This window comes from Rhamphochromis sp. 'chilingali' (assembly GCF_963969265.1).
Source record: "Rhamphochromis sp. 'chilingali' genome assembly, chromosome: 17".
NCBI lineage: Eukaryota > Metazoa > Chordata > Actinopteri > Cichliformes > Cichlidae > Rhamphochromis > Rhamphochromis sp. 'chilingali'.
In genome coordinates, this window is record NC_137944.1 from 25,229,301 (window position 1) to 25,243,947 (window position 14,647).

A 14,647-nucleotide genomic window follows, 5' to 3' on the forward strand; every position below is an offset into this window, starting at 1 on the left:
ACGTGTAAATAACTCATGAAAGAATAAAGTTATGTTGAAACCAAGCAAACCATTGTTTTTCTTGTGACATTACCAATAAGTTTGATGTGTCACATGGCCCTCTTCCAAACAACAAGTTGTATCCAAGATGGCTGACTTCAAAATGGCCACTATGGTCACCACCCATCTTGAGGAGTTTGCCTCCTCACATATACTAATGTTTCACAAACAGGACTTTAATATCACCAACCATTCCCATTTTATTATAGTGTATCCATATAAATGGCCCACCCTGTATGTATATATATATATATATATATATATATATATATATATATATATATATATATATATATATATATATATATATATATATATATATATATATATATATATTATAGACAAACAGAAGAAGACGGCCGTAGTGATCGATGTAGCGGTTCCGAATGACAGCAATATCAGGAAGAAGGAACACGAGAAGCTGGAGAAATACCAAGGGCTCAGAGAAGAGCTCTAGAGGATGTGGAGGGTGAAGGTAACGGTGGTCCCCGTGGTAATCGGAGCACTAGGTGCGGTGACTCCCAAGCTAGGCGAGTGGCTCCAGCAGATCCCGGGAACAACATCGGAGATCTCTGTTCAGAAGAGCGCAGTCCTGGGAACAGCTAAGATACTGCGCAGGACCCTCAAGCTCCCAGGCCTCTGGTAGAGGACCCGAGCTTGAAGGATAAACCGCCCGCAGGGGCGTGCTGGGTGTTTTTATACATATATATATATATATATATATATATATATATATATATATATATATATATATATATATCAAAATGAAGCTAGTTTTTCTCAACGGGTCCCTGCATGAAGGCCATGAGCCTCTTTCTAATGCTGACAGGTTGAGCTGAACACCACACAAACCACATTCCTGCAGTCATGAGTTTGGGCTGAGCTCAGTCACGAGAGAGAGAAACAGAGCGAGAGAGAGAAAGAGAGAGAGAGAGGCTGAGACTCATTCGTGTGATAGAGGCATACGCTTCAATTCTGTGTGTGTCTGTAGGACCATCATGTGGTAATTCTCTCGATTAACAGGAGTTATGGTAGGAAGGACAAAGGGAATACAAAGATGACAGCTTTGGTGAACTGATGGAGTTTCATCTGAAGTTCAGGTAGGACATGTTTAGTCTTGCTTTGGAACTCTCACGTGTACAGGTGTCAGGAGAAACAAAATAACTTACAGAGGAACTTTTGCGCACAAAAAAAATGCGTAGGAGCAAAAATATTCAACCATTGTCATCGTCGAGGCTTCAGTTTAACGTCAGGTTAAGGATACACTGTTTAGTTTACGAGCAGGCAAAAAGGATGTGCAGTTTGCAACACCGGACATGAAAACATGATGCATTGTAAAGATAACAGCTGGGTGTTTACTGATAAAGCCCTCTGGGTGGTAAAAACATGCACCGAGTGCAAGATACAGCCTGCCTGCACATGTGTGAAATGTGTCATTCTTTTTCTTCCCCATCCTCATCTGCAGGTGCAGTGTAAGCAGGCAGTGATAAACTGTCTCCATGCCAGTACTGGCATTGTTAATAAGGTCTAACGTTAGACCTTATTAACAATCAAGGAAGTGAAAATGAAAGTAAATAAAGTCAGAATGAGAGCAGTGAGGAAGAGGTTAGACTTCAATAGGTTAGACACCGACAGTTTAAATTTCACACTTAACTGCTAAACTTTGTTTCCAACGACAGCCAGAGAGAGCTGGTTAAAAAACATTTAAGTTCATTACTTTTCTTTTATTTGACGGTCAGTTTTGGTGCTGGAGAGGGATCTGGTTCAGGTGTAGTGTCCACAAGAAACCTGTGTCTCCTCTTCTTTTATGAGACAGCTTCTCTGCTATGGCATTTTTGCACGTTTGTGTGCAACGAACGAGTTTTATTTTGGTAAAACTCCAAAATAATCACAACAATGTAATTTCTCAACAATTCAGCCCATTTGTTCTGCCTCCGTAAGCAGATATTGTATCAGTATTGCACAGCAGTAACAGCCCACATCCCCGAAAGCAGAAGTTAAAGTTTCCTGCAAGGTTGCAGACTTCTCACAGTTAACTGTAAATGTGTTTATTAGCGATAAAGGCCTCTTTAAGGTTTTTTTTTTGTCCCCGTTATCGTTATGGCTGTGGTTTCGTTAACATATTTAGCTTTTAGCTTTAGCTTTTTAAATTACTGGTCACAGATCGACTTTGGGTTTAGTTTCTTTTAGTTTACTTACAGAATACTGCAGTTTAGGGGAAACATGAGCTATACATGTGCACCTAAAGCTCTCATAGAGTTTATTCAAGTGGTGCAAAGATGTAGGGATCCATGGACTGCTGAAATGAACATGAAATGGAATGAGAACCTTACCTTATATGCTACATAGTCACCCTATAAAGGCCTCAGCCTCCTGTCAGATCAGCATTTAACACCTTACTAGTACTTAGCTGGGCTCACTTTTTATCTTCAGCGCTGCCATTCTGGATTCTGTGAACTGGTCCATTATCCAACCATTAAGTGATGGATACACTGTGACTGTTAAAAGGATGGATATGGTCAGCAACAATAGTCTGGTAGGCTGTGGTGTTTAAACTGTGCTCACTTAGTACTAAGGGGCAAAGTGTGTAAAAAGAAATGACACATCCACCATGCATCCTTGATGCGAGATTGGATGGCTCCACGCTTTTTATACCAAATTTAGATCCTACTATCTGAATGTGGCAGCAGAAATCGAGATTCATCAGACCAGGAAATATTGTCCAGTCTTTTTACATCCAATACTGGGAAACCTGTGAACAATGTAGCCTCGGTTTCCTGTTCTTAGCTGACAGGACAGGTATTCTGCTGCTGTAGTCCATCTGCTTCAAGGTTTGACGTGTTACATTTTCAAATGCTCTTACCTGTTATACCCACTGGTGATTTGAATTACTGTTGCCATTCTCCTCTGACCTCTGACATGAACAAGGCATTTTCACCACCAGAAGTACTGCTCACTGGATTTTGTTTTTTTATTTTTCAGACCATGTTTATGTACCTAAATGCATAAAGGTGCTGTCATATGATTGGCTTATTACACTTTTGTGTTAATGAACAGTTGAACAGGTGTATCTAACAGAGTGGCTGGCATATAGAGACTAATATACATGCTTTTCTCTGTGTTGGAGGACTGTGTGCTGCATTTGTAACATTTGACTGATGTAACTGATCATCAAGGTGATGTAAGAGTAAAAAAGTTCAAACATGCATCTAATATACAACATGCATAAAACTATGCAGCGCTACTATTTATGTAAAACAGTACAGCTACACTTTTTTCAGGTGCTTGTCAAGTTACTTCTAGTATGTAATCAATGCAAAAGTGATTTTAACTTTTCCAGTCATTTCTCTCTAATATATTGACATGCCCATGACTCAGCTCTCTGCGCAGTTCAGTACTGATAGTAGCTAAATATTTTACTTCCTTTGGTTTTGTGTGTACCGTCTTGAAGTTCCCCTTTGTTGGGACTCATACACTAGGAAAAGAATAAATGAATGCATTCCTCTTTACTTTATCTCTTATCATGACGTGCTTCCTCACAAATGTGTTCTCCAGGCTTACCAAACAGTTTCCCAATGCTATTCATACTGGCAGTCACAACCTCTTACACGCACATGATTTTCTTTCTGACTGTCTTCTTGTGATTCTTGCAAAATCGTGCATGACTCTGCCATCACATGAGCCAGAGGAACTTTTAAGCTTAACAGTTTAGATTTTTTTTTTTTTTAAATTTAATTGTTTTGTTCTTAAGGACACAATGACCCCCGAGATGATGGAGGACAGCAATGGAGTTTGCCACATAGTGGAGGAGAGGGAGGGGGACGTTCAAATTCAGTACTCCAGACCTCATGCGCGGGACAGCATCAACAGCAGACCTGACTGGTCGAACGGTAACTGCATTTTTTATTGTATGTATTTGATAAACAGCTCTTCATTCATCACATCCTTAGTTCGGTTTTTGTGCATCAAAGATCAGCTGCTGATGGAAGATGAATTTATGGCATATAGCTTTTTATGCTGATTTACTGGCAGTATTGTTTTGCAAGTTGACATTTGTAGCTTGTTAATGAAATGAATTGCCTTTTTACTGCGTCTGTTTGAAGGAACAAGGCTTCTGGTCTCAGTATGAATCAGGATGTTTAGCTGTTAGATATAAAACAGGAAGTAGGATAAATAAATAGCAAAATCTTTGTGCCTAACCCTGGCCAAAGTGTAGCCTACTAAGGCCTATGGTGTAGAGAAATAATTGAATCAATTCATTTGGATTACTTTGATGTTTCTGCTTCTTTTTGCTGATACAAAACAGTCATGAGAGCATTCTTAACAGTGTAGGAAACCCTTCATCCTCTGCAGCTTGTGCTACCTGTGGTGCAATTTGATTTTCTATTTATTCGCTTCCCGAACCTCTCTTTTCATTCCTACACCTGGGACAAGCAGATATACCTTCTAATGAGACCTAAAAGCCGAGCTGCTTTTTTAAACCACCTCAGTGAGGTTAAATGTTGGACGTCACAGCAGTTTCTGAAACAAAGTACCACAAATGTTATTGTTCAGTCCCACAAACTGAGAACTTCTCTTGGGCATTTGAAAGCTGCCAGAAACATGAGTGTTCACTTCAATTCAGGCCTCATGTTTGAGTCTCATGTTAAAAAAAGTTCTCCTAGTTAGAACCATCTATAGAATTAAAGCTACACTTTCACACTCAGATCTGCAGAAAGTCGTCTATGTACTTTTTAAGCCTGGATTATTGCACCTTCCTGCCGTCTGGCAGGTGCTTGGCATCTTACTGGATACTTCAGACAGCATCACATCACCCCCATCCTGGCTTCTCTCTGTCGGCTCAACGGATGAACTGATCTAAGAGTTTACTGATCGCTTTTTTAAAGCTTGTTTGGGTCTGCCTCCGAGCGAGGCAGCAGAATAACTGACCTTGTATGAGCCTGCTCGAGGCTTCAGGTGGGGCTTTTTAAGTGGTTCAAAAGGTTCAAATCTAGAGACAACCCTCAGCTGTGATGTGACCTTTCTGAGGAGACCATCCTTCAGAATTAACGGCTTCTTTTAAATAGCTTCTAAAAATTCATTTCTATAGACTTGCTTAGATGTGATGCCTTTTATCATCCTTTAGCTGTCTCCCTAACTGCCTGCCTCCAGTCTCTTTAAATATGTTAATATTTTTTATTCTTTTGTGTGTGTTTGTGTGACCTTAATCTTTGGAATTCATTTTAGTAGCCTAGATTTCCAGTTCTGTCAAAGCACTGGATTATTATCAAAGCTGTGTGTTTTCTACCAACTGATCTGTTGAATTGGTTGCAAATAACATGAACAAGCTGATAAATCATATTTAATAAAAGCCAAATTGGGTAATTCATCTCACACACTATATGGAGAAAAGTACTGGGCTTTGAATTCAGGTGTTTTCAGGTGTATACGACCAAGCACCAAACATGCAGTCTGCCTTTAAAAGCATTTGAGAAGGAATGGGTTAACTAAATCAGAGCGTGGTGCTGTAATAGGACGCCACCCCTGCAACAACTCAGTTACTGAAATTTCCTCCTTCTTAGATATTCCACAATCATCTGTAATTTGTGATATGTGACGTGATAAGAAGTGGAAGCTTTTAGAGATCACGGCAACTCAGGCATAAAAAGTTACAGAGCTCGGTCGCTGCTGAAGTGGACAGTGTGGAAAAGCAGCCAACTCTGTGTTGGCTCAATAACTGCAGAGCTACAAGCCTCGGCTAGCATTAACATCAGCACAGAGACCGGGTGCTGGGAGCTTCATAGCGCAGGTTTCCATGGTCCAGAAGCACCTGTAGATGTAATGTGTAGGCAGTTTTGCCCACATAGTGCTTTAGTCAGACCTACACTACCTTCCACTATGATTATAGTGCCTGTTTCAGTTCAGAGAAAATATTAATGCAACAGTTGTGTAAAGGTTGAAAAAGCGAGTTAAAATCTCGTTCTTACTTACAGACTGTTTGCGTCAATCTAACCAATAATTCAAGAACTCTCTGGATGGATTGTTTGCAAGTTGTTTCTGACTCTGGCCTGTTTCAGTCTGTGATCCACACGCGTGTGTTTGGATATCTTAATACATTTTTAAGCTTTTTAGCACTAAAACAGAAATCATGGTACCACACTGAGTGCCCTTGTGCAGGCTTTTAAATACAGAGTGAAAGATTTTGGGTATGCAACACATGCTTACATGCAGTCCACGAATTCAACAGCCCAATAGCAATAACATTATTTGTAGGTGCAGTGCTGATTGGTTATAAAGTGGGCTTGCAAAGGAAGAAAACTGCATCGGAGATTTTAAAAAGCAGCACAGATCTGACTGCAGTGGGCAGTTTTCATTGTTTTTAGCACTGAGTTTCACTTCACTAGTTCTTTTGACTGCACAACTTCTGTGGTCTCCTCAGCAGCTAAAGATCCAAAAACAGACAAACCAGAGTAGCCCACAGGCAAACTGACACTGCCCCCATGTGACAGTACACAGCGACACACACAACACACAACCGTGCAGATTATTTCAGTGCAATAGCAGTGATCATCATCCTTCAACCTAACGTCATTCCTTATTTTTCCCCTCACTGTCCACGCCCCATCTGGAGTGGCTCCACACCCAAAGAGACTTTTGAAGCGGTGTGTGGGAGGCATTATGATCCCAAAATAGTTTTCACACAGACTTGATCTTGATGACATGTTTTATTTTCATATATTCTTGGTTTCCTGTGACAAATGATTGAATCACACATGGCACATTTTAAACCAGCACAATCATTCTTACAGCTAACAGAGACGCTCTTTGAAACGAGGACAAAAAAAACCTGGATTATGCTCTCGTGGAACTGCTTCTGCACTCGCCTATTCAAACCTGAAGTGTGAAATTCCTCCTGCGCCTTATAATGAACCACATACCAGTGCTGGGACTGTTGTGCCAGGAATGCTTCGAGCCTGCACGCTTTACCAGAAACACATAAAGGCAATTTTCACCTCTGAGCACAGTTTCCTCATTTCCTTGTAAGTTACACAGTGTTAGATTTTATTTATGTTCTGTAAAGGTCTCGGATTAAAAAGCCTGCTCTAAATCTGTGGTGCATATTTTAACCCCACAGCTCATCCTGTGGCTACTTTTCTTAAAGTTGTTTGTGATGACTAACACACCAGAGGTGGACTGAGGTTTTAATGACCTACATTTAACAAAGGTTCACTATTGAAATCAGTTGATCTTTACGATTACTTTTTGGTCTTCCTTATTCTCATCGCATGCACACTGTCAGGTGTTGGTCTGTGATGTTTTTTGGTTTATGTATATGGATGAAATGAAATGAATCAATCAATCGATTCAAAGGTTTTATTTCCATACTCTTGTCTTTCTCTCAGGTCAGTGTGTGGCGTCAGTGCCGAGCTGCTCGATGCTGTACCCCAGCTTTAATCTGCTTCGGTGCCGTGCCAAACTGGAGAGGGAGGGCTTCCAGGTTAACACGCGCACACACTGAACAGCAGCACGTTAGAGATCTTTACCAAATTAATTTGTTTGTTTCACGATTTTAGATTCCACGTGAAGACATGGAGACTCCACTGAAAACAGCTCTGGACGTCCCCTCGGTCAGGAGATACATGGTTTTCAACTCGGCTCAGTTTCATTTTATAATGGCGCCGGTATGATGATCTTTCTGTTCTCCATTATCACTTCCTGTGTTTATTTTGTTTGTTTTCAATATTTTTCTTTCGGTTTTCATTCTTTCTTTGAAATGTTTTTCTTGTGCAGGCTGTTTCTGGTAGTCAGAGTGAAAATAGAAAAGAGAGCAAAACAGACAAAGATCTCCATCAATCAGTTTGAGTAAATTCTGCACTTTCATCAAACCTCCAAGGTCTTGACTAACTGGATAGACAGGAAGTTTTCACAGGCTCATTGTTCAGAGGAATTCCCCTTAAAGGCTGCTACAACATCTTACAAAGAAATGCGGAAAAGTTACACAGATTTCAGGTTTTATAGACAGTGTACTCTCAAACAATCCCGAAAAAAACAAAACAACAATATTTATTTATTTTTTTAGTTGAAACTTTTAAATTATTTAACTAAATGATTTTATTGTGATTATCTATGTGCTTTGACTTATAATCTATTAAAATATCCATCAAAAGTATACCACATTTACTTTATTTCAATTGACTTTACACTAGTTCGGTATTAAAAAGCATTGTTCTTTATTAAATATCCAATACAAATAAATCTTCTTGTTTAGATCCAACTTTGCAAGCCTAAGCTATGCTTAGAAGAGGCTGTCCCCCGGCTACCCTTACAAACAAACTACACTTGTTCAGTCTTTTTCTGCAACATTTAGACTCTGATATGTAGCTCTTGGGGGTTCTTTTTTCTCTGGCCATTGCATGTTTGGATTTGCTGGGTCATCCGGTCCTGGAAGACCAGCACAGGACTGCGCAGAGTTGTGTGAAACAGTTGTGTAGTTTAGGTGACATATGGCAGAGAAAACAGGAAGTCCTTTCATTTGAGAGTCATGAATAGAGTAATTGCCATGATTTCAGTGTTTTTGCTCTGGCTGTAAGTATTGAGTGAAAAACTGTAGTTACTAATTCTTTTATGTTTATCTAGTAATTAATAAACAGACTAATAAGTTTGGAATTCCAATCAAAACAAGCATCATTAACACATCTCTGTGGGTTCTGGGTAAATTTGAGGTTTTTCATAAGAAATCCTTTATTAATAACTCTGAACAAACATCAACAACAACAGTAAAAATCACCCTTTTAATGTTCCATTACCAGTCACACAGAGGCAGAGTGAAATCCAGCTAGACTTAAATTCGAGCAGAGTTTGTGCTCAGCGAAGATGCAAAAACATCAACGTTCTTATTCGCTTAGTTTCACTCAGTATTTTCACAAGTGGGTCCGCCCTACAGTTTTGAGAACCAGAATATTTAATGGTTTAGCTTCACAGCTGACACTCCTAAAGCCTCCTCCCCTCTGCTTCCACCAGGTGCTGTATGTGGTTTTGTGGTGTGCGGTGTTTTCCACCCTCCACCTCTACATCACCGTTAGCGACTACTGGGTCCTCTGTCTCTCCGTCAGCCTGATCTCCATCGTCCTCACCACTGCCGTCATCCTCATCCTTCACTGCAGTAACAAGGAGGTAAGTCAGCTGTCACGACATGCCAGTAAAGCCAGTTTTGACACAAGTCTGACCCTGAACTGATTCTCAAACCATTCTGTGTCAGATCAATGTGAATTTAGATATTCGGTTGGTCCAGGTTAACGAGATGCTGGTGAGACACAAGCTGCTGGTGGGCGTGGCTGACTGGGTGCGAAACTGCACCGGAAACATGAAGGTTAGTTTGATAACATCAGTTCAAACTGGCAGAATATGAAGCTGAGTATGGGCTGTTTCATACAGTTCAGGCTACCAACTTCCATTTCATTCATTTCCCCCTTCTTTGTTTACAACCTGCCAAAGATAAATACACAAATACAGAGATGACTGACGATTCAGCACCAATGACAGCAAACAGTCAGACAGAAGGGAAACGGCCAATGAGAGGAAGTAAAACCTTTAATTGACCTCAGTGGAAAACATTGTGATGTGGAGGAAAAGTGTGCAGGATAACGATAAAGGTTTAGGAAAAGTTCACAGGAGTAATAATATTGCATGTTGTGGTGCAGGGCATCTTCCATGCTTTAAACAGATCTATTAAAATGAAATAATGTGGTGATTAATAGACATCAGTGGTCCACTGAAGCTCGTGTCTGCTGTCCCCTCTCTGTGTCTCTCTGTAGCTGTACTTCGTGTATTGGGACATGTCCCCCTGTTTGAGGGCTCTGACTGAAACTTTAGAGGAGCTCAGCTTTGCGACGACTGACACTCAGGTGAGAGAGTCAAGTACATCTGTCGCCCGGTTTGTTCTGCTGCTGCTGCCGCATCGATTTTTCTGGAGCTCCGCTGTTTGCCCTCCTTCCAGATCGATAGAAATATAACTCCAGGTTGCCGCAGGAAACAAACGCAGACATTTGGTCTTTAAAATGATAAAATCGATGTCTAACTCCCATCAGAAAAAACTGAAGAGCAAGATGTCTCACTTCGTCCTGGTGACCAAAGTGTCGGCCGGAGAATCAGATGCGGAGGAGCAGGACTCCGATGAGCAGACGCCTCTGCTGGAGAATGGCAGCGCAGCCAGCGGCCGATCATCCAACCAGCAGAAGGACGCCACAGCCACCAAAAACTACAGCCTCGTCCCCGATGCAGCTTTACCTTCTCAGGTGAGAGACATGATGGTCTGGGCGATAGTAGACCCACGTTAGTCATATCAGCAACAGATCTATCACATCTGGCTGATCACAGATGTGTGCAGCTTCACGGGGCACTAAAATCAGAGCTGAAGCGTTCTGCTTTTCATTGGAGGAGCAAAATGGCTTCTGTTACCAAACCTCACAAGCTTGTTTTATATCGTGGGTCACATTCAGCTCACTTTGATCTTAAATGGGCCGTACCAGTGCAAAGAAGTTTAACTACACATGTAATCCCTGAGTGCGGTTTCAACGGGACGTGTCAGTTTTTCTCTTTGACAAAGACATGCTGCTTTTGTGAATAAAAAGAAATCTGTCAGCACGACTACTTGGGCTTAAATTCTAAGAAATGAATGGGTAAAACAGCTCAGTAGTGGCTCATTACCCAAACTGTGTTTTTCCCCCCTCTCTGGTTCTTTCTTGGTTCTTGCCAGATTCTAAAAATAGGTAGAGCCTCAGCTGAACAATACACAATATACTGTATTACACCATGTCATTATTTATTCAGCGGAAATTAAGCCAAAAGCAGTGAGTGAAAAACTGAGTATGTGCCATGATTCAGTAGCTTGTACAGCCATCTCCAGCACACGTGCAGCTAGCCAGTTGGATGTGGGGTGAGCACCTCCTTCTTATATCAAATAGTCACTGAAAAATGTGCCACCCAAAAGAAGAGGAGGGCAAAAATGTTTATTTAGATTTGTTTTTAAAGTTGTTGTTTTTTCATGTAAAGGTTTAGGAAATATTAGTGTTTGTGCCTTACATTCTTTGACCCACTTACCCACCACAGGTGCTCAGACTCGCTGATGATCAGTCAGTCGAGTGCATTTGAGCAGCAGCGCCTGTCTGCTGATTACTGTTGCACTAGACATTGCACTAGTATTTTCAGTTAATGAGCATCTGATCGTTTTTATGGCTACGTTTATATGACTGAGACCTTAATAAGCCCCTTGTTTCAAAGTGTAGCCTGCAGAAAAGGCTTAACTAATCATTTCAAAGCACATTTAAGATTACATTTTGATAGTTTCAATCCCACCTCGCATTTTCTCTCACACACATCCAATATCTGCTTATGTCCTTGTTTTTATCCTTGCAGGCTAAAGCCTACCAGCTCCTCATGACCTACAGTGCGGCTTATGTGAAGCTCCTCGTGTCTGAAAGGCTCTCAGGATCGTCACACCACAGAGGTCAGAGAAGCCACTGCACCACAGCCCCCATCTGCCTCTGTCAGTACATCAAAACAAAGATCCTTCAATAACAACCAAAAGCAAACCAGAAACACAGAGAGCTGCTGGAAACTACACAAACTGACATATGGGAGAATTTTTCTCAGGAGGCATTATGGATCAAGAACATTTTGATTCCCAGAAGGACTTGTTTGGAGCCTCAAACTCTTCATTTCCTTAGTTTTAAGGTTATCGCTCTCTTGCTGCATGTCAGCTGCTGTTTTCTTGCCCGCTCTGTTTGCACCAGCTGGATGTTTACTCATTTGCACGCTGCCAAACGCTGTCACTGCAGAACACAGGTCCGTCCAGCTGCTGTAAAACAATGTTTGTCCTCCCGTGTGCATGGCAGTCAGCCGTGGCCACTGCTTACTACTGTTTAAATTATTTGTACATATATTAAATACAGGTTATTATGACTTGACACACAGTATATGTATATATGCGTTTTTCTCAAGTAGAGTTTTGAGGCACTTGTGCTATTTCCATATTATGTTACTGCTCTGTCTCACTACATTACTCCAACCCTAGGCAATCACACTTTGTAATTTTAGTAATTGTTAAATTGTTCTTGCAAGTCCAGACAATCACATATTCCACACGTATTAAAACCTATCCATATTTTTATCAAAAAGGCTCATTTTGCTGTTTTTTTTTTAAAGAGTTTTGTGGGATTGAGTTTTGCATCTTTGATAGCTTAGACCTTAGAGGGTAAATATTTATATTGTGATACAAAAATCCCAGTTTTTAATAAAAACACAGAAACAAGCACTGGTATGTTGCATGGTTTTTTTTAGGTGTTTTCTTGTAATTCACTGTAGAAAAACTTGAAAAAGTGCATTTGGGGTAAATTTAAGGGTCATAAAACATCGATGGCTGCCTGTGACAGGTCTCCTTCTGACTGATGAACAGTAAATGAAAATGATGAAGCAATATGTACGTATGTTTGCCTTTAAAATGCATTCAAGCGCAGTATTCGATTGAATAAACTTATTGTGCTGTTGTAGACAAGGACACTAAGCCTGTCGAGTGATTTGTAGACAAAGACACAATGTGTGAAGGGAAAGTGATGTCAGTGTGTAATGAGCTTTGTTTTTTTCATCCTGGCAAAAAAATATTGTTTTGTGCTTCTACACCTGCGGTTTTACTTCCCAGAATCCATCCTGAAATATTTCCAGACGTCGCCCATCAGTCCTGATGTTGGGGCCGGGATGACAGCCCAGCGAGAGAGCAGCAAGATGACACAAACACAAACAGCAAGACAGCCAGCGTGGCCGACACGGGGGGGAAGCTGGGACCGTGTGATAGAGGAGAGAGGCGTGCAGCGTGAGGCCAAGTTAAACGATCTCAGAGACACCGGCTCTCCTCAGGAGGCTAAACGACCATCTGTGATCCTGCACACACGGGCTGGCTCGACTCCCACCTTTTCCTTCCAACCTCTTTTCTGTTGGACAGAGACCTCGCACCATTTAAAGAGGCAATACCACAGATTTTAATGATTCTTATATGCAAAAAAGCAATATAGAAGAGGTTTCAAATGCAAAGTGACAAACCTGTAATAAAAGATCACTAAAAGAAATAAAGTATACCAAACTTTGGGTAATAAATTGCACAAAAATGCTAGCGCTAACAAAAATGATACTAATTAAAACTCACATATGAAAACTGATATTTAATTCCTTATTTTAAATTCATGAGAGACTTTAATAAACCCTCCAAGGCTTTCAGGCTTTACATGAATAATTTTCATAAAATGTGAAATCAGTGCAAGATTCTCAGAATAGATGAATTGCATCGAGGGAAGATGTAAGGTCTGGAATTCAAATAGCCTATGCTGAGATCAATAAACAAACAATAAATACACATTTTTAAACTGGTGCAATATCAATAACTATGTGCGCAATTAATTATAGTAGTGTTATTGAAGAAAAGAAACGGACCAGTGAACAAATAAAAAGGCATGAAAACTACCACTGGAAAAAAGTGACCTGTTTTCTAAAATGTAAGAAATCTTCAAATGAGGACTATTTAGGGACTTTATGTGAGGGGGGCCTGACAGACATATGTACATAAAAGCAGTTCATGAACACAGAAACTGACGGGAAAGAACGCATAAGTCTGGGAAGGAACAACAAAAGGGGAGGTGATAAAATATTTGGGTTACTTTCTGGTCTCAAGAGAAAGGAACTAATTGAATAAGTCCCCACTAGATAATGAGGGCATGCAATGTACTTATTTTCTTGGGTAAATTGTTCATTCTATTCAGTTCATTTTAAATGTTAGCTTACTTCTGATCCATTCACTAACTCATCTAAGTCTTTATTTTATGCCAGCAGATGGTGCGTTTCAGTCACAGCCCTCCTTTTCACCCACTCATTCTCCAAGTCTGTAACTCTTTTGGTTTCTCGCGGTCAGGTTAGTGAAATAAAGGAGCTGAAATCTGCTTTGAGATCTGCACTATTCAGGTTGAAAGTAAAGTCGGGGAAACCCAGAAGCATACTGGTTCAGACAGCAACTAAGGGGAACCACAGGACTGTATATACACTGAGAGCTCAGGGGTCCCCAAAACTCACATACAGACACTGCTTTCACTTTTTTCGTGCTTTTACTTTTATTTACAACAACAGTTGTTGCTTGTTTGGAACCTAAAGTGACCATAATTGTCTTTAGCTTACAATATAAAGCACCTTGAGGCAACCATTATTGTGATTTGGTGCTATATAAATAAAACTGAATTGAATTGAATTGAGAGGGTGGATCACCTAATGCTAACAACCTTGGTCAGTAATGCTTTAATGCTAAATATTTTTATTTGTAAGTCACTTGAACTCAGGTCTCGCCTGGCCTTTAAACTGTTTGTCAGTCATTTGTCCATTTACTTTTGAACATATGAAAATAGCTCAGTTAAACCCTTTGACCTAAAGCTGAAAGTCTGCACTTCAATCACATCTTGATTCTAGGATTTAACGTCCACTGTGGTGACAAAACGACAAAAAAATACTGTCCAAAGACTTAATGGTGTGGAAAGGGAGTGAAATCAACCTTGTGGTGGTTCCAGAGGGGAAAAGATCCATTTATAATTATTAA

The 14,647-nt window shown here is 40.4% G+C and overlaps 1 protein-coding gene across 3 annotated transcripts; it reads left to right on the forward strand.

The window, feature by feature from the left end:
• Positions 1-954: 954 nt before the first annotated feature.
• Positions 955-13,132, forward strand: tmem268 (transmembrane protein 268). Of its 3 annotated transcripts, none has more exons than XM_080863521.1 (10): positions 955-1,139; positions 3,791-3,929; positions 7,422-7,516; positions 7,593-7,700; positions 9,040-9,192; positions 9,311-9,388; positions 9,834-9,923; positions 10,107-10,313; positions 11,434-11,524; positions 12,716-13,132. In XM_080863521.1, the coding sequence occupies exons 2-10, from the start codon at positions 3,797-3,799 to the stop codon at positions 13,054-13,056; spliced, it is 1,296 nt and encodes a 431-aa protein (XP_080719647.1). In that variant the 5' UTR covers positions 955-1,139; positions 3,791-3,796; the 3' UTR covers positions 13,057-13,132. The 3 variants fall into 3 exon arrangements, with proteins under 3 accessions (XP_080719647.1, XP_080719646.1, XP_080719648.1); XM_080863520.1 differs by having other exon boundaries at positions 9,278-9,388; positions 12,716-13,129; XM_080863522.1 differs by lacking the exon at positions 12,716-13,132 and having other exon boundaries at positions 9,278-9,388; positions 11,434-12,329.
• Positions 13,133-14,647: the final 1,515 nt, after the last annotated feature.